General features: G+C 44.5%; 1 protein-coding gene across 1 annotated transcript; it reads right to left on the minus strand.

Annotated features, from left to right (window-relative positions):
• Positions 1–1,556: 1,556 nt before the first annotated feature.
• C12H13orf42 (chromosome 12 C13orf42 homolog) lies at positions 1,557–25,285 on the minus strand. Its single transcript, XM_025000230.2, has 4 exons — positions 24,697–25,285; positions 5,252–5,399; positions 2,650–2,881; positions 1,557–1,683 (listed from the first exon to the last, which is right to left on the minus strand). Exons 1-4 carry the CDS (start codon positions 25,099–25,101, stop codon positions 1,557–1,559), a joined length of 912 nt encoding a protein of 303 aa, XP_024855998.1. The 5' UTR covers positions 25,102–25,285.
• Positions 25,286–25,612: the final 327 nt, after the last annotated feature.

Genomic DNA, 25,612 nt, shown 5'->3' on the forward strand with positions numbered 1-25,612 from the left:
ATATGAAACCCAGAACGGCAGAATCAGCATCACCTGAGAACTTTTTAAACATTTTTATTTGAACTAGAAAAAACATTTAAGAATGTCAGGTAATTACTAGTTTTTTTTTTTTCTTTCTCACAGAAGTTACGAATACTTAGATTCAGAGTCAATAACATAAATAAAAGCTTCTTTCTAATAAAACCTGAACAATAAGAATATCATCACATGGGCCTGGGAGAAGGAAAGCTTTATTCAGTTCACAGAGGGACCTTAGCCTAAAGCAACCGTGGCTTAATTTCAATTATTGATTTTTCCTAGTCCGTTTTCCTCCATGATCACCATTAACACCACTGCACCTCTCCCCCTACCTGGGTGACTTCTTTTTTTCTTACAAGAAAATGTCAGAAGGACTAGGTGAGGCTGGACAAAGCTCAGTGTTGTCTCCAAACCAGCCATTCTCTAACTTGAAGGGGTCAAACCATATGCAAAACGTGTAAAAAAGTACAGGAGAAATGCAAAGAATATGCTACATGTGTAATTCCTTTTTAAAACTGTATTTCTTAAGAGAAGTGTTTTTCATTTTCTTTATTTTTACTTACTGGCCACGCCACGCGGCACATGGGATCCTAGTTCCCCAACCAGGGATGGACCCCAGCCCCCTGCAGTGGAAGCATGGAGTCTGAACCACTGGACCACCAGGGGAGTCCCTGTAATTTGGACAGTTACAGAACTCAAAATCCTTTCTACTCCAGAAGGTTCTGATTGCCCTTGTAACTGGGGGAAGGGAGGGCCCTAGCTTTCATCCACAGGCTGGGTGAGTATCTACTAGGATTTGGGGCCTGAGAATTAGAAACGAAGTATCATTTCATCTTCCTTCAGGCCCAGGCAACTGTCTGTGAGAAGCGGAGCTGAGCTTTGGGGCTGGGGGAGACAGCGTGGTCCCCAGGCAGGGTCCTCACACACTGTGTCCCCCCTCCTGCTGCTAGGATACTGGCCTCATCTTCAGCCTAATCCAGCAGAAATTTCCAGAACACTGTGAAAAGAAGGTGGGGGTGGGGGGGAACCAGCTGCTTCCCAAACAGCATTCTGCAGAGAAGCAATTTCAGTAGGTGACCAGAGGGTTTCTGAACCCTGTGGACAGAGGAGTCGCCTCTCTTTGAAAATTTTGGCTCAGATATGAGTGGATGGGTGCGTTTCTTGGTTTCCAGTACCAAGCGGGATGTTCCCCTGTACCAGGGGAGGCCAGGAGTGAGCCTGGACCTTCCGTTCCCTCTGCTCTTAAAGACCAATAGGGTGGTAACGACTGGCCCACCTGCCCGTGCAGAGAAAGCAGAGCCCCGCCAGTGCCCTATGGCGGGCCCTCCTGGAGGCCGCGCAGATGTCTTTGGCACTGACTGGGCACTGGCAGGCCACGTGTTCAAGGACCTGACTTGACCCATCTTTAACTCTATCACACACCTGCTGCTTTGCTGAAAGCAGACTCCTTCTGGGGGACCCAGCCTGGCCAGGCTGCCAAGCTGAGGCCGTCAGGGCACTGTCCGCTCCCAGAGTTGCTCCCGAAGCAGCCACTGCCCTCAGGGGTTCTCCGTCTCATAGTGGTCCTCCCCCAGGGACGCCGGGGGCTCCGGCGCAAAGAGCTCCGAGTCCCAGTCCGTATCTTCTCCCGAGAAGTTGAAGAGGATCTGTCTGGAGCTCCCGAGGCTGGAAGGGAGGAATGAGGCAGAGGGCTTCGGTTTGGCTTGGTTGGTCTCACAGGGAAAGGATGCTCTGATTTACCCTCCTGATGGAGCCTGTCGGATGCTCCCCTTGTGCTGGGACTCATGGAGGACACAGCTGTGTCATCGTAGGGTTGTGGGGGGACCTGACCTTGGAGAGGAAGGATGGGGGATGAGGGCTGAGTCCTGGTTTAATATGTCCAGTACATGGTCCTTTATTATGGAGGAGGCAAAAGGCGATGTAGAAAACCCCTGAACCCATCAGAGTTGGAGGGCTCTTGCAGAGAAACAAAAGAAGATGGGTGGGGTGGGGGGAGGGTAAGCCAAGACAGGCGCTTCTATTGTGAGAGGCGAGCTCCCTGCAGAGTGGCCTGGGGTGGTCAGAGCAAGTGTGCACGTATTTCTCTGAAGGAGTGAGTCCCAGGGATTTGGGAGTTAGAGACGGAAACTCGTCCTGGGAGAGGAGGATCTGCAGGGAAAAAGGCCAAGAGATGATGACAAGACGGCCAGCACAGACCCGGCCAGGAAGAAGACCTTCATCCCAGCCTGGTGATGCCTTTCTACGGCAGGACCATCTAATTGGTTCAGGGTTGGTTCCCTCGTGGTGCTATGCCTGCGTCAACCCCAAACTGTCATTAAAAATCTGTAGCACACAGAGTATCAGTGACATCTGGGGGAAAGAGTGAAACAGGATGGACAAAGCATGAGGGCTAAGTGGCCAGAAAGGGAGGCAGACCCAGAGCTAAAGGGACAGTTAAGGTTGGGGACAGAGGTAAACCAAGCTAGAATAGAAGTGTAAGCTATTACAAAAATTTTTAACTAAGACCTCCCTCCCCCCAAATACGAACAGTTTTTCCATGCAGAATGGGGTTCAGGGCACCTAAGAAGCACCCCGCAAGAGTCTGGTGGACATGAGAACATCTTGGTTACAGTCCGTGGCCCAAGCACTTACTCTTTTTTGCAGGCTTTGGGCTTAAATTTCAAAGTGCTGAAGGCCCCTTCCACAGCCTTGGGCAAGTAAATGGGGTGCCTCTCAAGTCTCCTCTGCGTGCCGATGGTCCGGCGCTCCGTGCTCCTCCGGAACTGGCCGGCTGTCGTGTGCCCTGCGACGTCCTCGGAGCGCCGTCGGGGTGCCCTGAGGATCCAGTTAGAGTGCAGACTATGCTCCCGGGAGCTGGTGGCCACTGGAAGAGAGAAGCCGGGCCCCGGGAGAGGAGGACTCACCATGGGGAGGAGAGGGGAGCGGAAGGTCACGGAGCGGGCAACTCGGGCTGAGAACTCACAATAAATACACAGGTAAAATGGTAAATGCTTAGGAAGGCCCAGCTTGTGCCAGCGTGCTCATGCTTAGTCGCTCAGTCATGTCCGGTCCTCTGCGACCCTATGGACTGAACCCCACCAGTCTCCTCTGTCCGTGGAATTCTTCAGGCAAGAATACTGGAATGGGTTGCCATTTCCTTCTCCAGGGGATCTTCTGACCTAGGGATCGAGCCTGGGTCTCCTGCATTGCAGGAGGATTCTATACCATCTGAGCCACCAAGAAGGCCCAGAGAGCCGAGCAAAGGGAATGATTCAACTCTGCAATTATGGGGCAGGGAGAAAATGCTCAAGCATGTGTCCATTAAAGATAAGCACACAGACCTATGTTTTTGGACTTGGAAAGATGCCCTCGATGTATTGTAAAGTAAGTGAAAAGAGTGGATGAAAAAATAGGCAAGAGATCTTATTTTTGTTTAAAAAGAATAATAAAGTGAGTCTATGTTTAAACCTTTCTGAAAGAACATACACCAAAACATTAACAGTGATTATTATCTCTGGGTGGTAGGATTACAGGCCAAATGCTTTACTTTCTTCCTTATGCTTTAGTATGTTGTTTGACTCACTTGATTCACAATGAACATATGTTATTCTTGTTATCAGAGAAAAACACATAAAGTCATTTCCATTAAAAAATTTTAACTCTGAAGATATCACCTATGTCCTCAATGGGTGTGCGTGCTCAATCGCTTCAGTCACGTCCAATTCTTTGCGACCCCATGGACGGCAGCCCACCAGGCTCCTCTGTCCATGGGATTTCCCAGGCAAGAATACCAGAGGGGGTTGCCATGCCCTCTTCTCTAGGATATCTTCCTGACCCAGGGATTGAAGCTGCATCTCCAGCAAGTCTCCTGCATTTTCGGCAGATTCTTTACCACTGAGCCACCAGTGAAGCCCCGAGAGCCAATCAAAGACTAAAGAAACTGACAGTTGAATCCTGGATGTGGGCTCGACCCCATGAATGTGGTGGAGTTGTCTGCTCTCCATCAGGAGGCAGCCAGTGATACACCTTGGCCAGAAGACGAGCATCACCTTCAACCTTACCCCACCCTCTCCAACAGTCCAAGCTGGGCTTGAGCAAGCACCCTGGCCCTCTCCCGCCCGCCACACCCTTGCAGAGTGGTGGCCGGTGGGGGCCACAAGAGGGAGCACTGGGTGGTGGGGTGGGGAGGGTTAGGGTGCAGAGTGGTGACAAATGGTGACAGATCAGAGTCAGGTCTAGCAAACAGTGCTGTCCAGGGCCAACCTACATAATCAAATATACAGGTTAAAGATAATATATAGGTTAAATATAATTTATCTATTCCCTTTTCCCTTGTGGCTCAGCTGGTAAAGAATCGGCCCGCGGTGCGGGAGACCTGGGTTCAATCCCTGGGTTGGGAAGATCCCCTGGAGAAGGGAAAGGCTACCCACTCCAGGATTCTGGCCTGGAGAATTCCATGGACTGTATATGCCATGGGGTTGCAAAGTCAGACGCAACTGAGCGACTTTCACTTTCACTTTCATTCCCTTTTCTTCTTTTTTCAATTCTGGTAACAGATACATAACGTGTACCCTCTGAGGCATCTTGTAGTGTACATTCAGTTGCGTTGAGTATATTCACATCATTGTGTGACAGGTTTCCACAGCTTTGTCATCTTGCAAAACTGATACTCTGTACCCATTTAACAACTCCCCACCTCATCCCTTGCTTGAACTGTTGCCCTATTGCTTTCCCTCATAGAGTCTTAAAAATTCCACCGCACCTCAGCTATGAAAAATGGACCACAGAGAAAGACTCAGTGGTGTTCGACTCTTTGTGACCCCATGGACTATACCTGCGTGCGTGCATGCTCAATCATGTCCAACTCTTTGCAACCCCAAGGATCATAGCCCACCAGGCTCCTCTATCCATGAAAGAGTTCTCCAGACCAGAATACTGGAGTGGGTAGCCATTCCCTTCTCCAGGGGATCTTCTCCACCAAGTGATGGAACCCAGGTCTCCTGCATTGCTGGCCGATTCTTTACCAGCTGAGTCACCAGGGAAGCCCCACAGAGAAGGAGTTTTTGTCCAAACAGGGCTCCGAGGGTTAAAGGGGGTACCCCAGTGTGGGGGAGGCCAAAGCCAGAACCCCAAGACATAGAGCGAGCTCAGGGCCAGGCTCTGGCTTGCAAATGAGAGTTGCCCCTTTATCAGGGGAAGTCCAGTCCACAGACCCCATCCACCCCCACCTCCCGCCCCCGGGGATGGCACTCACCATCGAAATCCACGTCTTCATTCTGCAGGTCAACCTCCGCAGCCCGCGGCCGCTTCTCCGTATCCAGCTCTGCGATGATGGAGTCAAAGAAGGCGATGGCCTCCGCCACGTCCGCGCTGAACTGGGAGTACTTCTTAGGGGTGGGTTTCTGCTAGGGGTGAAGGGCAGAGGGAAGGGGCAGAGCTGCGTGAGCCAGCCCAGCTCGGAGCACCCTGCGCAAGGGATGCTGAAAAGGACCAAATGTTGCTTAAACTGAACATTTTAAGAGATGTTGCGGGTTTGCACGTAAATTTGAAGAAGTGCCCCTGAAAGGAAGGTAGATACTCCAGATCCACAGATGCCATAGTTGGTGGATTTTCCGTTATCTCAAGGGGAGGCAGGGGGCGGGGGAGGGATATAAAAGGATGAGTCGATCTGCCTCTGTCTTGATCAGGGACTGTTGTTATCCGCCATTAGGCAAAATAATTTGTCTTTCTTTGGCCTGTCTCCTGCAGATAAGCCCAATTAGGAGATTGTCCAGTTCCCCGGGGCCGGTGATGAGATGCTCACAGCAGAAAAGAGGGGATGAGATATCTTGAAAATAAAACAGTCCAGAAGAGGTTGTCAGTAAGAAAAGTGGCCAACTTCAGGTTCAATCGTGGAATACACTTAAATTGGTATGATTGTTTGAAAAGTTAAAGCAATGATATTAATACAATATAAAGTGTTTAAGAAATCTACTGAAAGTCAGACCAGGTTCCGGGTTCTGTCCTGATCCATTCTCCTTCAGGATATCCTCCTCCTCCTCCCCTTCCTCCTCCCCCTCCTCTTCATCACCATCATCATCTTCACAACAGCCCCCAGTCAGTCACCAGTGACTGGCATCATGGAAGTCCAAGCACTGTGGTGGACTTTGGGGGAGAACTCAGGACAAAAGACACAGAATCAACAGGTGAACTAATAAAAAAAAAACTCCCCAAAGAATGTAGGAAGTGAGAGAACTCAGAGAGGAAAAAGAGACAATAGGTGTTAACCTGGGCTCTTTGGATCAAGTATAGTGTTCTTTTATTTTTTGTGCGCATTGTGAAAGTAGTGAAAGTCGATCAGTCGTGTCTGACTCTTTGTGATCCCATGGACTCGTCCATGGAATTCTCCAGGCCAGAATACTGGAGCGGGTAGCCTTTCCCTTCTCCAGGGGATCTTCCCAACCCAGGGATCAAACCCAGGTCTCTTGCATTTCAGGCGGATTCTTTACTAGCTGAGCCACAAAGGAAGCCCAAGAATACTGGAGTGGGTAGCCTATCCCTTCTCCAGGGGATCTTCCTGACCCAGGAATCGAACCGGGGTCTCCCGCATTGCAGGCAGATTCTTTACCAACTGAGCTATCAGGAAAACCCTTTTGAAAGTGGGATGGTATTAAAAATGAAAGTGATTTAATCACAGATTTGCATGTTAGGAAACTAAAGGATGACATCTTTATACACGCATAAGATTTTGGTGAAATATATACATTTTTTGAGCAAACTCTGGAAGATAGTAGAGGACAGGGGACCCTGGTGTGCTACAGTCCATGGGGTCACAAAGAGTCAGACATGACTGAGTGACTGAACAACAACAAAAATGCATTTTATACCACTAGGGAACTTTTTTTTTTTTTGGCCATGCCACAGCTTGCAGGATCTTAGTTCCTTGGCCAAGGATCTAACCCATGTCCCCTGCAGTGCAATCACAGAGTCCCAACCACTGGACCACCAGCTAATTCCCAAGAAGCATCTTTAAATAGTGGATTTTTTTTCCTTTTATGAGAAGTATTCTTGGAGAAAAATTTTGAAGTATCTCAAAATATACTGAACCTTTTCTGTTAAAAGTGGAAAACTGTTCATATGTAGTTATCCTGCCCCGTTCAGAGAGCAAATGAAAATGAAAGGGGTGGGGCGGTTAAAACTCAAAGAGAACAAGAGAGAGGTGGTCAGTGAGAGAGATAGCCAAGAGTTCCTGGCAAATGGAATGCAGCTGAAGAGGAGGAATTGCTGGAACAGAGCAGAGGAACTTGCCTTCCAGAGAGCGGCAGCGGGGTGGGCATGGGGCGGGGCACGGGCAGAATTGGAAGCACTTCAGAAGCAGGACAATTTGACCCTTAAAACCAGAAATGTTCCAGACTTGGCAGCGCCAGGGACACCAAGGATGGGGATGGAAAACTAAGGGACTGGTTGACAGTCTGTATGGACTCAGCCAGCCAGGCCACCCTCCCACAGTCGGATGACCGGAAGGCTCATCTCTGGAGGCAGCTCCCTGTGTTTTCGCTTGCTAGTCCCTCTGCCTTGAACGCCTTATCTGACCAGCTCCTATCTGACCATCAGGACGTGGCTGAGACAGCTCTTTCTCCCTCAGATGATGCTAAGCGCCTGCATTTTTGAGCAGGCAGAGGCTTGTACCCTAGCTATGCCTGCACAGAATGACAATTGCTCCCTTTTTTCCTTATTTCTAGTCACTTTTCCCCAAGCTCCCAAAGCCCCAGGCCACCCTGCTTCTTTATCCCATAAATACCTGAGAGCCCCTTGCTTTCCTGGAGGCAGATCTGAATTTGTCCCCCATCTCCTCGCTCGGCTGCCTTGTGGATAAACCTTCTCTTGGCTGCAAACCCTGGCATCTCAGCATTTGGGTTTCATGTGAATTAGGTAGACGAGCCTGGTTTGGTGACACCAAGGCTAATCGCAAGTCCAGGCTCCCTGGGCCTATTCAAGCCCTTTTTCAAACTCAGGATGACTCTGACTTTCCCCGCCTTTTCTGCAGCTCCCCTGGGCCTTTCTCGCCTCTATTAAGACATTCTCTTGGTCTCCAAGTGAGACCACTAGCACAGGAGCTACATCAACTGAAGCTCAGGGTTTAGGACTCAGGCTAAGATCACAGAAAGTCTACTTTACAAAGCGATGATTGGACAAAATGGGACTTCAGTCACCCGCACCGTTGGGTGAGAGCCAGTTCTCCCTCTCTGAACTCAATACTCTTAAATAAAAGTGGATTGCCTTCCTTCCTTCCTTCCTTCCCATTTTGACTTTTCCTGGCCCAGAATTTTTCGGCTACTTCTTTGGAAAGACTGCGACACACCTGCTTTCTGGGGCACCTGCTCAAGCCTGAGCATCCCAGGGCTCGTGTTCTTTCAGCCCGCGCAGCCCCAGGGCAATGAGCATTCCCTGAGAGCATCTGTATTACGTTGCCAGCTCCACTCAAGTTTGCCTTTCACATTTAACCTTCAGTGGCCTTAAGGTCATCATTTTCCAAGCCTCCCTGTCCGACTCCTTCACAACAAGCCTGGGTCTCAGATTACTTTCCCCAGATGAAACCCTTGCACTTTTCCAAACCAAACTCCACTGTATTCCTCACTGTAATGTTTGAGTCCCCCAAGGCAGTGTATTTTTCTGCATTTCACATCCGCTCCCATCCTGCCTGGTCTCACCTGCCCTTTGGGTCCTTCAGCTTCTCTGATCTGTTTACTTTCTTCTGGGATCTGTCAGTGTTTGTCTCCAAGAGGTTTGGATGCTCCAAAACCAACATGCAAGTGTGAGCAGCAACATTTTGTCAGAGGTTAGGGTAGGTTGGATAGGTTCTAAGCCCACCCAAAGCCAAGAGGACCACCACGAAACATCGCGCCGCCTCCTCCCTTCTCGTGCTTGGGGCCCACCCCCCTCACCTCCCCAGGGGCCACCTCACGTGGCACCTCCTCTCTGACGCTTTCACCCTGCAGCAGAGAGACACGGGCACTGCTTTTCTATGTTTGTGTGGACAGCAACATTGTATGAAACCCTCATAGCCGCACACCAGGCCCATGATTCTTGTTGTTTTTGAACCTTTCATTTTGTTTTGGGGTATGGCCGATTAATAACGCTATGATCATTTCAGGTGAACAGCAAAGGGACTCAGTCATACACACACATATCCATTCTCCCCCAAACACCCCTGTCATCCAGGCTGCCACATAACATTGAGCAGAGTTCCATGGGCTATACAATAGGTATAGGTCCTTGTTGGTTATCCATTTTAAATATAGCATATAAATATATATAGTGTGTACCTGACCCTCCTAAACTCCCTATCACTTCCCCCATCCTTCCCCCCAGCAACCACAAGTTTGTTCTCCAAGTCTGTGAGTCTCTTTCTGTTCTGTAAGTAAGTTCATTTGCATCATTTCCTTTTAGATACCACATATAAGGGATGTCATATGACAGACTCGTGATTCTCAACCTTGTCTATGAAATAACTTTGACAAATGACACTCACAGATAGATTGTCTTTGGATAGATACTCAATTCCTTCCCTAGTGGCTCAGTTGGTAAAGAATCTGCCTGCAATGCAGGAGCCCTGGGTTTGAACCTTCGTTCGGGAAGATCCCCTGGAGGAGGAAATGGCAACCCACTCCAGTACTCTTGCCTGGAGAATCCCATGGACAGAGGAGCCAGGAAGGCTACAGTCCATGGAATCACAAAGAGTCGGACATGACTGTGCAACTGACTCTCTCTCTCATTGCCAACCACTGCCTACATGACACAGGCTGTAGGATACACCCCGCTTCCAACATTGTTATTCTACCCACTTCTCTTTGAACACATCAGTGTGGTTCAGGCCAGATGCTGAGGTGATGGTGCTTCAGATTATGGGCTATATCAGGGCAGATGTGCTGTCTTTCCATCTATGAATGTTGGGCACCTATTTCAGTGCCTGACACAGAGTAATTTGTTGAACGAATAAATGTATGCTGTATTCAGTTCAGTTCAGTTCAGTTCAGTCGCTCAGTCGTTTCCGACTCTTTGCAACCCCATGAATCGCAGCATGCCAGGCCTCCCTGTCCATCACCAACTCCTGGAATTCACTCAGACTCACATCCATCGAGCCAGTGACGCCATCCAGCCACCTCATCCTCTGTCGTCCCCTTCTCCTCCTGCCCCCAATCCCTCCCAGCATCAGAGTCTTTTCCAATGAGTCAACTCTTTGCATGAGGTGGGCCAAAGTACTGGAGTTTCAGCTTTAGCATCATTCCTTCCAAAGAACACCCAGGGCTGATCTCTTTCAGAATGGACTGGTTGGATCTCCTTGCAGTCCAACGGACTCTCAAGAGTCTTCTCCAACACCATGGTTCAAAAACATGCTATCATCTAATGTTTATATTCTCCAACAGTTTTTATGATGCTAACTTATACCTTTGGATTTAACCTGACAAATTTTGAGAACTCTGTACCCCTTATTTTTATGGAGTATTGATAATACAACCTTGAGCTAAAAACATCTGGAAATCAAAATGTCAATGCATTGAGATGAAATTTACAGGATCAAGTGTGGAACTGGTCTGGCTGGCTTGGGGAGATCATTTTCCCTTGGCTCATTCAGCAGGGTGAAATGAAATGCAAACCAGTTTAAATTTTTCCATAAGCAATGTAATGTTCTCAAAAGCAGCCCTTCAGGATAAACCTTAAAAGCTCAAATATATCCTCTTTGCTTCTGCCATCCTTGGAATGCCATCCTTGTTATTTACGATCAAATCCAACGTTATTCTTATCCCTTTTATATCACAACACCTGGGAAATGTGTACCCATCATTGAAGAGGGGTTTGTGATAAACGAATGGGAGCTTAAGAAACAAGAACTGTATATGGCACAAATGAGCCTATGTGCAAACCACAAACAGACTCACAGACATAAAGAGCAGACGCACGGTTGCCAAGGTGGAAGGAGGTGGGAAGGACTGGGAGTTTGGGATTAGCAGGTGGAAGCTATTAGATACAGGATGGATAAACAACAAGGCCCTATGCTATAGCACCAGGAACTATATTCATTATCCTGTGATAAACCATAATGGAAAAGAATATTATAAAGAATGTGTACAGGTGTATAACTGAGTCACTTTGCTGTACAGCAGAGATGGGCACAACACTGTATGTCAACTATGCTTCAGTAAAAAACAATAAATAAGAACTGTGGATCTGACAAACAACGTGGGGAAAGGTATAATCACTGAAATTTAAATACATACGTGCACACGTCCACATCCACGTTTTCAATAGATAAGCTATTGGTAGACTTGTCCGAGCTAAACAACAACCAAATAGTGATGTAGACAATACAGCTGAGAAAAATCAGACCAAAAAGATGAAAAGGAAGGGCAGGGTTTGGCACAAACTATAGGGTAACTAGACCTGGGAATTACCTCTTATAGCTAAGCGGTACAATCATTTTGGAAGCATAGCTGTACCTCTTCTGTGTTTGGTATTAGAGGTTGCAGACTCACGGTCTGACAAGCTGTCTTTTTTCTCCAGCATTATAATCTTAAAACCATTATTTCCTTTGCTAGTACCTGGTACCTTCTCCACTCCTCCCCTTAAAGGTCGCCTAAATGATCCTTTCACTTTAGCAAAACAGTAAGTAAATGTTGTTTGCTCACACTTATGAAACTCTTCGAAGCCTAACTAATAGAACTGAATTAATAGCCTTGAAGCATAGTATAAAACTCTTCACACATGATAAGTGAAACATTACAATCCAATGAGAGAAGGATAGATTTGTCAATAAATGGTGTTGAATCTTTGCTATCTGGGAAAAATTTCAAATAGGATTCTCACTTCCCACTATGTGTAAAAATAAATTGCTGATAGATAAGAGGTCTGGGGTTTTTATGGAACTACTAAAAAAAAAAGGAGGAAAATGGCAAATACGTAACTGACCTTGAGACACACAAGGGATTTCTAAGCATGAAACAAAGAAGTATCAAAGACAAAAGCTGATACGTTTAACTACATAAAAAAACTGGTAATGTTTTTAATGATATATAAAATTGTACTGTCAAGTAAAATTAAACTATATATAAAATTAAGAAAATATTTTTAACCATGTGGCAGACAATGTGCTCACATTCTTGACGTGAATCCATATAAATTTTAAAAAAAGTTTCCTAGAGCCAAAATGTATAAAGACATGAATGGGCAATCCATTAATCAACAGTACACATTGGTTTGATAAAACAAGAGGGTCATTGTTTGCTCAAGCAATAATTCAAAACGAGTACATAAGATAATTCAGTTTATCTATTAAATCAATAGACTTTAAAAATTAATGACACTACTTGGTGTTGATAAAATACAAGAAGAAGAGCCTTCTAATTCACTGTTGATGAAGGCATAAATTATAAAATATTTCTGGAAAACAATATGTAGAAGAACCTTTAAAAATGACTTTTAACCTTTGACCTGTTAATCACACTAAGGAATAACTGTCCAAAAGATGCCTTTATAGACAGAGTAAGATGAATTCATTCACAATGTTGAACAATTGTTTAAAGGGTTGTGAGTTAAATTTTTGCCATTAAAAGTTCAGTTTTCAAAAACAAGTTAATGATAGAAAAGAACCCAAGATATAAGTTATTTAAAAGTATATGGTATATGCCAAATTTAATAAATTTATACATATACATACATAAAGGTTGCCAAATTCAGGAACTAAAAAAACTTAATGGCAGTTAAATTTCAATTCTACATAAGCTATAAATTTTTGGTATTAATATATACCAAATATTGTATGGACATAATTATATTTTTTAAATCCATCATTTATCTGAAATCCAAATTTAAATAGACATCCTCTATTTTATCTGGCAACACTACTATACATATCTATAACCATACAAGAAATAAATGATTGAAAGAAAATATATTTAAACATTTTAGAGTGATTATTCTGGATGATATGCTCTAAGTTATTTCAATTTTCTTCAACTTTTCTGTGTTTTATAAATTTCATTTAATGAGTAAATATACCTTAGAAAAAATGTTTACCCAAAAAAAGTGTCCTTTTGATAGTAAACTCGGATTCATTACACATGAGATGCTTTAATTATTAGGCTATCATTTCATCTGAATACACCCAAATATACTCTACTCTATTAAAAACAAAAGATAATTTTCCACTCACTGAAAACCAAGTCTCCCATAAACCTTTCAGTTTTCTTTTTAAATTACAACTGGGGTTTCTCAGGTTATTTGTTTATTGAGTTACTGTATGCCTGGGGCTTCACTAGAAGCTGGAGATAAAAAGATAAATAAGACATGGTGACTCCATTCAAGGAGATCATGGCCAGTAGCAGACACAGCAAATGAATGACAATTACAGGGCTGCGTGCTGAGTGCTAGGTGCTGGGAGCTAAGTGCTGAGTTAAGGGCCAGACCCAAGGAAGAGAGAAATTCACCGTGGTAGACTGTGGACCTGAGACATGGCTGCCTGGGGCAGTGCTTTCTCTGCTGTCTTAAAAAGACAAGAAGTTAGCCGGGTGAGTGGGGTGTAGTGGAGAGGGAAATGGGAGGGGGAAGTGTTGTTGCTAAGCCGAGCAAGCAGCAGGTGTCTGGAAGATAGATTGGGGATGTAATTACCCATCTTGTGATCTGACTGAGGGGGCTGAGGAATTGGATACTCTGTTATCCGTCATTATTTTACTGTCTGTCATCTTCTGGGGAGCTCTGCCAAGCATAATAGAAATTCTTTGCAGTTCATACTGAATGTTTACTGCCCTTTAACTCTGCCGACCAGATACAGGCCCAGTACTAGAGACTTCCAGTAACTGATGCCCACAGAAAACCTGCACTTTTGTATCACCATGTTTGCAGAAATTCCCCCCAACAGAACTGAAAAATAATTCCCAGGGGTATATGGGAATCCAGGCCCTGCTTCCCCATCCCATATGCCATTTATAGGTGGATATAGGATCTTCTTAGGTGAATTGGATTTAGAGCTTTCTACCATAGAGGAGAAAAAAAAATCTATTTGCTGTTGACATGGTCTTATTTCATGCACCAGGATTGAACGGCCAATGACAGAAAATTTATTCTGAAAGCTATATATTATCAGAGCAAAACTACTTTAAATAAAAATCAATCACATTTGGCAGGCATTCTTCAGAATTCCACTGGCTCTGTTTAAATTATTCTTGTAGCAGTTGAATTTCTTTAGTTGGGGGCTCAGGGGGGAGGGGGGAAGGAGATTGGTGCTGGGAGAGCTGTACATTGAAGAGCTGGTTCATTCATCCAGGCAGACATATCGGGAATCCAAGCTGCTCAGAGCTAGAAGACACACAGAAATAAAGACATTTCTTTGGACTGGGGTAGGTGACCAGGAACCTTAGCTTTGGAAAATACTTCCTCCCAAACCTTCTGGGCAGAGTTTCTTGAGTGCATTGCAGCCAACCCAAAACTGCCTCCCCGGTAGCCCAGACACTGTGGGTGGGTGAGGCTCAGGTCCCCTTGGGTGGCTGAGTTCTCACAGAGGGATGTCGGCTGTTCACCTGTTCATCTGACCCTAAAAATATGGGGAGCAATCCTCAGGGAATTCCCCAAGTGCTGATGAGCACTCCGGACAAAATCCGAGTGTAATCTCAAACGTTGCCTCCTCACCTCCCATCAAAACCCAAGCTCCCTGGTGATTCAGGGGCTAAGACTACACTCTCCCAATGCAGGGGCCCTGGGTTGGCTCCCTGGTCGGGAAACTAGATCCCATGTACTGCAATTAAGAGTCCACAGTGGGGAGGAGCCAAGATGGCGGAGGAGTAGGACGGGGAGAACACTTTCTCCCCCACAAATTCATCAAAAGAGCATTTAAACGTCGAGTAAATTCCACAAAACAACTTCTGAATGCCGGCAGAGGACATCAGGCACCCAGAAAAGCAATCCAACTCTTCGAAAGGAGCGCGACTGAACAAAGAGAAGAAATACAGCTCCATCCATCAGAACACCGACACAAGCTTCCCTAACCAGGAAACCTTGACAAGCCACCTGTACAAACCCACACACAGCGAGGAAAAGCCACAATAAAGAGAACTCCACAAACTGCCAGAATACAGAAAGGACACCCCAAACTCAGCAATTTAAACAAGATGAAGAGACAGAGGAATAGCCAGCAGATAAAGGAACAGGATAAATGCCCACCAAACCAAACAAAAGAGGAAGAGATAGGGAATCTACCTGATAAAGAATTCCGAATAATGATAGTGAAATTGATCCAAAATCTTGAAATTAAAATGGAATCACAGATAAATAGCCTGGAGACAAGGATTGAGAAGATGCAAGAAAGGTTTAACAAGGACCTAGAAGAAATAAAAAAGAGTCAATATATAATGAATAATGCAATAAATGAAATTAAAAACACTCTGGAGGCAACAAATAGTAGAATAACAGAGGCAGAAAATAGGATTAGTGAATTAGAAGATAGAATGGCAGAAATAAATGAATCAGAGAGAATAAAAGAAAAACGAATTAAAAGAAATGAGGACAATCTCAGAGACCTCCAGGACAATATTAAACGCTACAACATTCGAATCATAGGGGTTCCAGAAGAAGAAGACAAAAAGAAAGACCATGAGAAAATACTTGAGGAGATAATAGTTGAAAACTTCCCTAAACTGGGGAAGGAAATAATCACCCAAGTCCAAGAAACCCAGAGAATCCCAAACAGGATAAACCCAAGGCGAAACACCCCAAGACACATATTAATCAAATTAACAAAGATCAAACACAAAGAACAAATATTAAAAGCAGCAAGGGAAAAACAACAAATAACACACAAGGGAATCCCCATAAGGATAACAGCTGATCTTTCAATAGAAACTCTTCAAGCCAGGAGGGAATGGCAAGACATACTTAAAATGATGAAAGAAAATAACCTACAGCCCAGATTGTTGTACCCAGCAAGGATTTCATTCAAGTATGAAGGAGAAATCAAAAGCTTCTCAGACAAGCAAAAGCTGAGAGATTTCTGCACCACCAAACCAGCTCTCCAACAAATACTAAAGGATATTCTCTAGACAGGAAACACAAAAATGGTGTATAAATTCGAACCCAAAACAATACAGTAAATGGCAACAGGATCATACTTATCAGTAATTACCTTAAACGTAAATGGGTTGAATGCCCCAACCAAAAGACAAAGACTGGCTGAATGGATACAAAAACAAGACCCTTACATATGTTGTCTACAGGAGACCCACCTCAAAACAGGGGACACATACAGACTGAAAGTGAAGGGCTGGAAAAAGATTTTCCATGCAAATAGGGACCAAAAAAAAGCAGGAGTAGCAATACTCATATCAGATAAAATAGACTTTAAAACAAAGGCTGTGAAAAGAGACAAAGAAGGTCACTACATAATGATCAAAGGATCAATCCAAGAAGAAGATATAACAATTATAAATATATATGCACCCAACACAGGAGCACCGCAGTATGTAAGACAAATGCTAACAAGTATGAAAGGAGAAATTAACAATAACACAATAATAGTGGGAGACTTTAACACCCCACTCACACCTATGGATAGATCAACTAAACAGAAAATTAACAAGGAAACACAAACTTTAAACGATACAATAGACCAGTTAGACCTAATTGATATCTATAGGACATTTCATCCCAAAACAATGAATTTCACCTTTTTCTCAAGCGCACATGGAACCTTCTCCAGGATAGATCACATCCTGGGCCATAAAGCTAGCCTTGGTAAATTCAAAAAAAAATAGAAATCATTCCAAGCATCTTTTCTGACCATAATGCAGTAAGATTAGATCTCAATTACAGGAGAAAAACTATTAAAAATTCCAACATATGGAGGCTGAACAACACGCTGCTGAATAACCAACAAATCACAGAAGAAATCAAAAAAGAAATCAAAATTTGCATAGAAACGAATGAAAATGAAAACACAACAACCCAAAACCTGTGGGACACAGTAAAAGCAGTCCTAAGGGGAAAGTTCATAGCAATACAGGCACACCTCAAGAAACAAGAAAAAAGTCAAATAAATAACCTAACTCTACACCTAAAGCAACTAGAAAAGGAAGAAATGAAGAACCCCAGGGTTAGTAGAAGGAAAGAAATCTTAAAAATTAGAGCAGAAATAAATGCAAAAGAAACAAAAGAGACCATAGCAAAAATCAACAAAGCCAAAAGCTGGTTCTTTGAAAGGATGAATAAAATTGACAAACCATTAGCCAGACTCATCAAGAAACAAAGGGAGAAAAATCAAATCAATAAAATTAGAAACGAAAATGGAGAGATCACAACAGATAACACAGAAATACAAAGGATCATAAGAGACTATTATCAACAATTATATGCCAATAAAATGGACAATGAGGAAGAAATGGACAAATTCTTAGAAAAGTACAACTTTCCAAAACTCGACCAGGAAGAAATAGAAAACCTTAACAGACCCATCACAAGCATGGAAATTGAAACTGTAATAAAAAATCTTCCGGCAAACAAAAGCCCAGGTCCAGACGGCTTCACAGCTGAATTCTACCAAAAATTTAGAGAAGAGCTAACACCTATCCTGCTCAAACTCTTCCAGAAAATTGCAGAGGAAGGTAAACTTCCAAACTCATTCTATGAGGCCACCATCACCCTAATACCAAAACCTGACAAAGATCCCACAAAAAAAGAAAACTACAGGCCAATATCACTGATGAACATAGATGCAAAAATCCTAAACAAAATTCTAGCAATCAGAATCCAACAACACATTAAAAAGATCATACACCATGACCAAGTGGGCTTTATCCCAGGGATGCAAGGATTCTTCAATATCCGCAAATCAACCAATGTAATACACCACATTAACAAATTGAAAAATAAAAACCATATGATTATCTCAATAGATGCAGAGAAAGCCTTTGACAAAATTCAACACCCATTTATGATAAAAACTCTCCAGAAAGCAGGAATAGAAGGAACATACCTCAACATAATAAAAGCTATATATGACAAACCCACAGCAAACATTATCCTCAATGGTGAAAAATTGAAAGCATTTCCTCTAAAGTCAGGAACAAGACAAGGGTGCCCACTTTCACCATTACTATTCAACATAGTTTTGGAAGTTTTGGCCACAGCAATCAGAGCAGAAAAAGAAATAAAAGGAATCCAAATTGGTAAAGAAGAAGTAAAACTCTCACTATTTGCAGATGACATGACCCTCTACATAGAAAACCCTAAAGACTCCACCAGAAAATTACTAGAACTAATCAATGATTATAGTAAAGTTGCAGGATATAAAATCAACACACAGAAATCCCTTGCATTCCTATACACTAATAATGAGAAAACAGAAAGAGAAATTAAGGAAACAATTCCATTCACTATTGCAACGAAAAGAATAAAATACTTAGGAATATATCTACCTAAAGAAACTAAAGACCTATATATAGAAAACTATAAAACACTGGTGAAAGAAATCAAAGAGGACACTAATAGATGGAGAAATATACCATGTTCATGGATTGGAAGAATCAATATAGTGAAAATGAGTATACTACCCAAAGCAATTTATAGATTCAATGCAATCCCTATCAAGCTACCAACAGTATTCTTCACGGAGCTAGAACAAATAATTTCACAATTTGTATGGAAATACAAAAAACCTCGAATAGCCAAAGCGATCTTAAGAAAGAAAAATGGAACTGGAGGAATCAACCTACCTGACTTCAGGCTCTACTACAAAGCCACAGTTATCAAGACAGTATGGTACTGGCACAAAGACAGAAATATAGATCAATGGAACAAAATAGAAAGCCCAGAGATAAATCCACGCACATATGGACACCTTATCTTTGACAAAGGAGGCAAGAATATACAATGGATTAAAGACAATCTCTTTAACAAGTGGTGCTGGGAAATCTGGTCAACCACTTGTAAAAGAATGAAACTAGAACACTTTCTAACACCATATACAAAAATAAACTCAAAATGGATTAAAGATCTCAATGTAAGACCAGAAACTATAAAACTCCTAGAGGAGAACATAGGCAAAACACTCTCTGACATACATCACAGCAGGATCCTCTATGACCCACCTCCCAGAACATTGGAAATAAAAGCAAAAATAAACAAATGGGACCTAATTAAACTTAAAAGCTTTTGCACATCAAAGGAAACTATTAGCAAGGTGAAAAGACAGCCTTCAGAATGGGAGAAAATAATAGCAAATGAAGCAACCGACAAACAACTAATCTCAAAAATATACAAGCAACTCCTACAGCTCAACTCCAGAAAAATAAATGACCCAATCAAAAAATGGGCCAAAGATCTAAATAGACATTTCTCCAAAGAAGACATACAGATGGCTAACAAACACATGAAAAGATGCTCAACATCACTCATTATCAGAGAAATGCAAATCAAAACCACTATGAGGTACCATTTCACACCAGTCAGAATGGCTGCGATCCAAAAGTCTACAAATAATAAATGCTGGAGAGGGTGTGGAGAAAAGGGAACCCTCTTACACTGTTGGTGGGAATGCAAACTAGTACAGCCACTATGGAGAACAGTGTGGAGATTCCTTAAAAAACTGGAAATAGAACTGCCTTATGATCCAGCAATCCCACTGCTGGGCATACACACTGAGGAAACCAGAAGGGAAAGAGACACGTGTACCCCAATGTTCATCGCAGCACTGTTTATAATAGCCAGGACATGGAAGCAACCTAGATGTCCATCAGCAGATGAATGGATAAGAAAGCTGTGGTACATATACACAATGGAGTATTACTCAGCCATTAAAAAGAATACATTTGAATCAGTTCTAATGAGGTGGATGAAACTGGAGCCTATTATACAGAGTGAAGTAAGCCAGAAGGAAAAACACCAATACAGTATACTAACGCATATATATGGAATTTAGAAAGATGGTAACGATAATCCTGTATACGAGACAGCAAAAGAGACACTGACGTATAGAACAGTCTTATGGACTCTGTGGGAGAGGGAGAGGGTGGGAAGATTTGGGAGAATGGCATTGAAACATGTAAAATATCATGTATGAAACGAGATGCCAGTCCAGGTTCAATGCACGATACTGGATGCTTGGGGCTGGTGCACTGGGACGACCCAGAGGGATGGCGTGGGGAGGGAGGAGGGAGGGGGGTTCAGGATGGGGAACACATGTATACCCGTGGTGGATTCATTTTGATGTTTGGCAGAACTAATACAATTATGTAAAGTTTGAGAATAGAATAAAATTAATTAAAAAAAAAAATACTGTCAGGTACGGAGAAATGGAGTCTAAAGGTAACATTTCATGAGTGATGACCAAAGAACTTTACCTTCTGTCACTTTAGAAGTCTTTTTTGTGACCATTTTTTAAAACCAGGAGTCATCAAATAAAGTCATGGCTTGTGACCAGCATTTTTCAAAGAAACAGAGTGCAAATAGAATACATCAAATAAAAAGAAAATTTTGTTTCAAAAAAAAAAAAAGAGTCCACAGACCACAGCTAAAGATCCCGCATGCTGCAATGAAGACCTGGTGCAGCCAGATAAATAAATCAAAATAAATATTTGAAAAAGCCCAAGCTCATGGACTGTTAAAAAGGAAGGAGGTTCTGAGAACGTGGATGAACCTTGAAAACACTATGCTAAGAGAAAGAAGCCAGTCACAGACAGACAAGCACTGTGCGATTCCATTTATATGAAGTTCCTGAAGGCAATGGCACCCCACTCCAGTACTCTTGCCTGGAAAATCCCATGGATGGAGGAGCCTGGTGGGCTGCTGTCCATGGAGTCGCACAGAGTCGGACACGACTGAAGCAACTTAGCAGCAGCAGAGGCAAATTCATAGAGACAGAAAGGAGAATACAGAAGTCTAGGGGAAAGGGAAAATGCGGAGTCACTGCTTAATGGACCCAGACTTTGTGTCTGGGCTGATGAAAATTTTCTGGGAATGGATAGTAGTGGGCTCCACAGCATTACGCTTAATGCCAGGGAATTAACCACACACTTAAAAATGGTTCAAATGGTAACTTTCAATTTTTTTTGGAATTTTTTAATTTTTTAAAGAATTTTAAAGAGAGTTATATTTTAAGAAATAAAAGATAGTTGTCAAACATTTTATAAAAACATTCTCCTAATTTCTAAATGAAGTATTTTTAGAGCCTCCATAACCTCTTAAAGGAATGCATTTTCTAGTTTCTACTAATTTACTTTCGAAAAGCATTCTAAAAAGATGTTAATTAGGGCTTACTGTCTTTGGGCTGAATTATCATGGGTCTATATAACTGATCATTTGGAAAAGCTTACAGAAAGCTCTGGGGTAAAGAGCTCTGATTTCTGTCTGGCAGTTAACCATTTGATAGTACACAGGGTTGCACATTTTTCTTTAAAAGAAATGTATATTATATCAAAGAAAAGCACTTAATTTCATAATTCATTGACTGATAGACTTCATTACCCATAATCTGAGGATACTGAAAAGCGCTCATTTAAGGTGCTATGAAATGCCACGGTGAAAATGGTAAATACTGTGTTATCCTTATTTTACCACCCCCTCCAAAAAAAGAGAGCCAAGCTTGAGAGAAAGCGATGTGTTGAGGGGGAGTGAAAAGAGAGAAGGGAAGTAACCCAGAGACCTCTGGCAGCTTGAAGACATTACCATGGGAACGAGGTGAGGGGAGAAACACGCCAGGGCTGAGGACAGCCTCGTCCCAGACCAGACCCCAAAGCAGGCTTGAAGGAGAGCAATTCGCTTTCCAAAGTGCTGGGATGAGGCGGGAAATAGCAAGAAACACGGCAGGACAGCTTTAACTTCTCACGGGCTTTTTTCTCTCAGAAGCTGCACCACATCTTTAGGGGACTTTGACAGAGATTTTGGAAGGGTATGTGGTTCCCCGCCTAAGCCCCGTGCCTCTGGCATCTGAATCCTCCACTGGGTCCAAAAGACCTGCAGGAGTTACACAGCCAGGTCCCTTCCCTAGTTCCTCACTAGGATACGTGCCTCGTGCGACTTGGTGGCCACCCGCCAGGGCTCTGAGAAATCGCCTCCAGAAATCTGACTCCTGGGTCACTGCCTGCCTTTCCCACAAGAATGATCACCCATGAGAGTGATCTTTGGCTCGTTTAGCAGCATCTTGGAGAGTTCCTGACACATAGTATGTGCTCAATAAGTATGTGTTGTTAAGTGAAGGAAGGAAAGAAGGAATGATACACATGTTGATGAATTGTTACTAAAATATCAGTGAGGGTGTTACAAATGACGTCACCCATGGTTCCCGGTATCAGATCCTCTATGAGAAAGTTTAGAATTTAAACCTGGGAAAAATTTGGATTCCTGTAAACAATAGGTATGGTTCTTCCTCTTAGTCCGAATTTTGAAATAAGTCCTGCTCTTTTTACATTGCAGCGCCCAGGAAGCGCAAAGCCAAACCCAGCTGTAGGATTTGCGTGTTTTCTTGAGCTGTCTTGATTTTCTGTGGATGCTTTTTCTCTCCCAGCTTTCCAATGTCTGTTGCCACCTCATGCTGCTGGTATATGAATCCTCTCAGACCCTCTGTAGAATGATTAGGAAGTAAGGAAGTATTTCCGCTGAAATGATTTGAAGGCACGGTACCTATTCATTATGAAGATCCTTTTATAGCTGGGCTCACACTCTGTCCCCAGCTTTCTCCCTAGCACACAAGTTGACAGAACAAACTCAATATTCAAGGCTACAGAGACCACAGGGCTTCTCAAGTGGTGCTAGTGAACCCACCTGCCAATGCAAGAGACCCAAAAGACGTGGCTTCGGTCCCAGGGTCAGAAAGAGCCCCTGGAGGAGGGCATGGAAACTCACTCTAGTATTCTTGCCTGGAGAATCCCATGGACAGAGGAGCCTAGCAGACTACAGTCCAGGGGGTTGCAAAGAATCGGACACGACTGAAGCAACCTAGCACACACGCATGCACAAAGTGTCTGGAGCGAATCTAACTGGAGCTGAGAACCCCAGGATAGTCAAGCTGGAGAGGAGTCCAGAAGCCATGGTGACCCCCTCTGTCATTGGAGGTGACCACAAAGGAGGAGGTGGCCCTGAAGGAGGAGGTGGCCCCGAAGGAGGGGTGTCAGGCCCCCAAATCTACAACTGGCTGGCTGCAGGATCAGTACCCATACCTGAGAGCAGGATACTTCCATGGGCCCCAACACTGACCTACTTTGAGAGTTCAAATGGTTATTTACACTGCTCCCACATGGGATAAAGTGCAGACAGTTGAAACCAGTTGGGTGAGGCCAAGCCCTAGAGATCTGATAACAGACCAATTGGTCAGTGTTAATGGGACTTGCAGGCCTGCAGGACACTCTGGGGAGGCAGCCAGGATGAGGTAGGGGGTGAGAGGGCAGAAAGGCCTGCTCTGAACACCTTAGAGCTCAGGAGAATGATTGATGGGGATTTGAAACAGCCTCAAACTTCAGACATAAAAAAAATAATAATAATTTAGGGAACAAAGGAACGAGAAACAGTGAGATTTGGGTCTTAGCAAAATCTGGTCACCGAGCCTCAGCTTGTCCTTCTGTGATCCCAAAGGACTTTCTCCCTGCTTCTCTTCTGGCATTACTGGAATTACCTCCAAAAAACATAATGTGTACAAACGCTGTGATCAGTACAAGTGAAAGTGTTAGTCACTCAGTCACGTCTGACGCTTGCGACCCCATGGACTGCTGTCCATCAAGCTCCTCTGTCCATGGAGTTCTCCAGGCAAGAACACTGGAATGGGTAGCTATTCCCTTCTCCAGGGGATCTTCCCTACCCAGGGACCGAACCCAGGTCTTCTTCATTGCAGGCAGATTCTTTACCGTCTGAGCCACCAGGGAAACCATAAAATGCAGGTCCTTCCCTTCACTGATTTCCTGCTTGGTCTGCCTGGGCAGGGAGACCCAGTGCCCAGCAAAGTTGTCATTCAGTCTCCTAGAGTCACAGACTCTCTCTCAGGCTGTGACTGAGTCCCCTGAGAACCTGAGCACCTCACACAGACAGAGCAAATCCTCCCAGTGTTTGCTTTGCACTGGGACTGTCAGATGTGATTGTATTAATAAAAGTAACAATAACTTGTTGAGAAGTGATGTGTTGAAGTGATGAGCTGTCATGCAAATGTCATAAAAGCCTCCTCTCACCTGGGAAGTGGGCAGTAAGGGACAGGCAAACTGTTGGCCTGAAGACTGAGCCCAGGCCCTCCTCGTGGGCTGCTCTGGGGATGCCAGAAACTGTCCCTCCCCCTGGGCCTCCACCCAAAAACTCCACATGGGACAAGCCACCCTTCCCAGGCTGGGGAAATGGCCATGGAGACTCTCTGAGGTCTTGGAGCTGGTGCCCAGAACACGCAGGTTAATTAAGCTGTGCTTGGACGAACCAAGATTCCCACTTGCCTCTCAGAAAAATGCTCTTGTCCATAGTATTTCCTGGGGGCACTTGAAAGAAAGTGAAAAAGTGTTAGTTGTTCAGTCATGTCCAGCTGATCCCATGAACTATAGCCCGCCAGGCACCTCTGTCCATGGGATTCTCCAGGCAAGAATACTGGAGTGGGCTGTCATTTCCTCCTCCAGGGCATTATCCGGACCCAGGGATCGAACCCAGGTCTCCTGCATTGCAGGCAATTTCTTTATCATCTGAGCCACCAGGGAAGTCCACGGTGGCACTTACCTTCATTTCTTTGGCGGCAGACTTCTTTACGCCCCTGGAGGATTTTGAGGAGGTGGAGGAGACGCCTGGGGCGCGGCTGGGCTTCAGGTCGTTGAGGCTGCTAAGGTACTTCTTGCGCAAGGCCAGCAGCTCCTGTAAGTACTGCAGGCAGTCCTGGGTGCGCGAGAGCATCCACGCGCGGTCCCCCTCCTGCTGCAGGTAGTACAGGCTGGGGTCCATGCTGCCGGCGCTCCGGTATTTCTTTAAGGACTCGCTGAACTTCTCGCCGTGGTCCCCGACCACGTACACGGAGCTGCTGCGGATCAGCCTGACGGCGGAGCTGGGGCCGTGGTAGTAAGGGCTCTCCGCCACCTCTGCCTTCCTGTGCGGGCCGGAGTGAAGGATGGAGTGGAGCTTTCTGAGCATGGTGCTGGGTTTCTCTCTGTGGGTGCCTTCCAGCTGCCTGCGCGGCGCCACTTGATCTAGCTGGGGGCGCGGGAGCCAACCTGCGGAACTGCCCCCATCTGCCTTCCCGGGGGCCCCTGAGTCCCGGAATCCCAGCGAGTGTGGGCTCGGTCAGGCGGGCAACCCGGGCATCTCTCATAGGGGAAACTTTCACATCCAATAACCGAGATGCCATAAACCACCTGAGGACGTGAGAGAGCGCACCCTGAGCCTTAAAAGCAAGTTCCCTGGCTGGCTTGAAGCACCCCGGGGGACAAATACCTTCCTCGATGTTCCATCAAAGGTCCCAGCTGGATGGGGAACGTGTGACGCTGCGTTTCCCTGCTCAGCTATTTTCTCTCCTTTTCCTTTTGCATTTCTGGATGTGTTCTCACTCGGTTTGACTGGATCTTGCTGTGGGTTTTTATGTTTCCACTTCTGTTGAGCTGGCCCTGGTCCTGAATTCCCCCTCACCAAAACGCCTGAAATCCTA

Source organism: Bos taurus, chromosome 12 (assembly GCF_002263795.3).
Source record: "Bos taurus isolate L1 Dominette 01449 registration number 42190680 breed Hereford chromosome 12, ARS-UCD2.0, whole genome shotgun sequence".
Lineage (NCBI taxonomy): Eukaryota > Metazoa > Chordata > Mammalia > Artiodactyla > Bovidae > Bos > Bos taurus.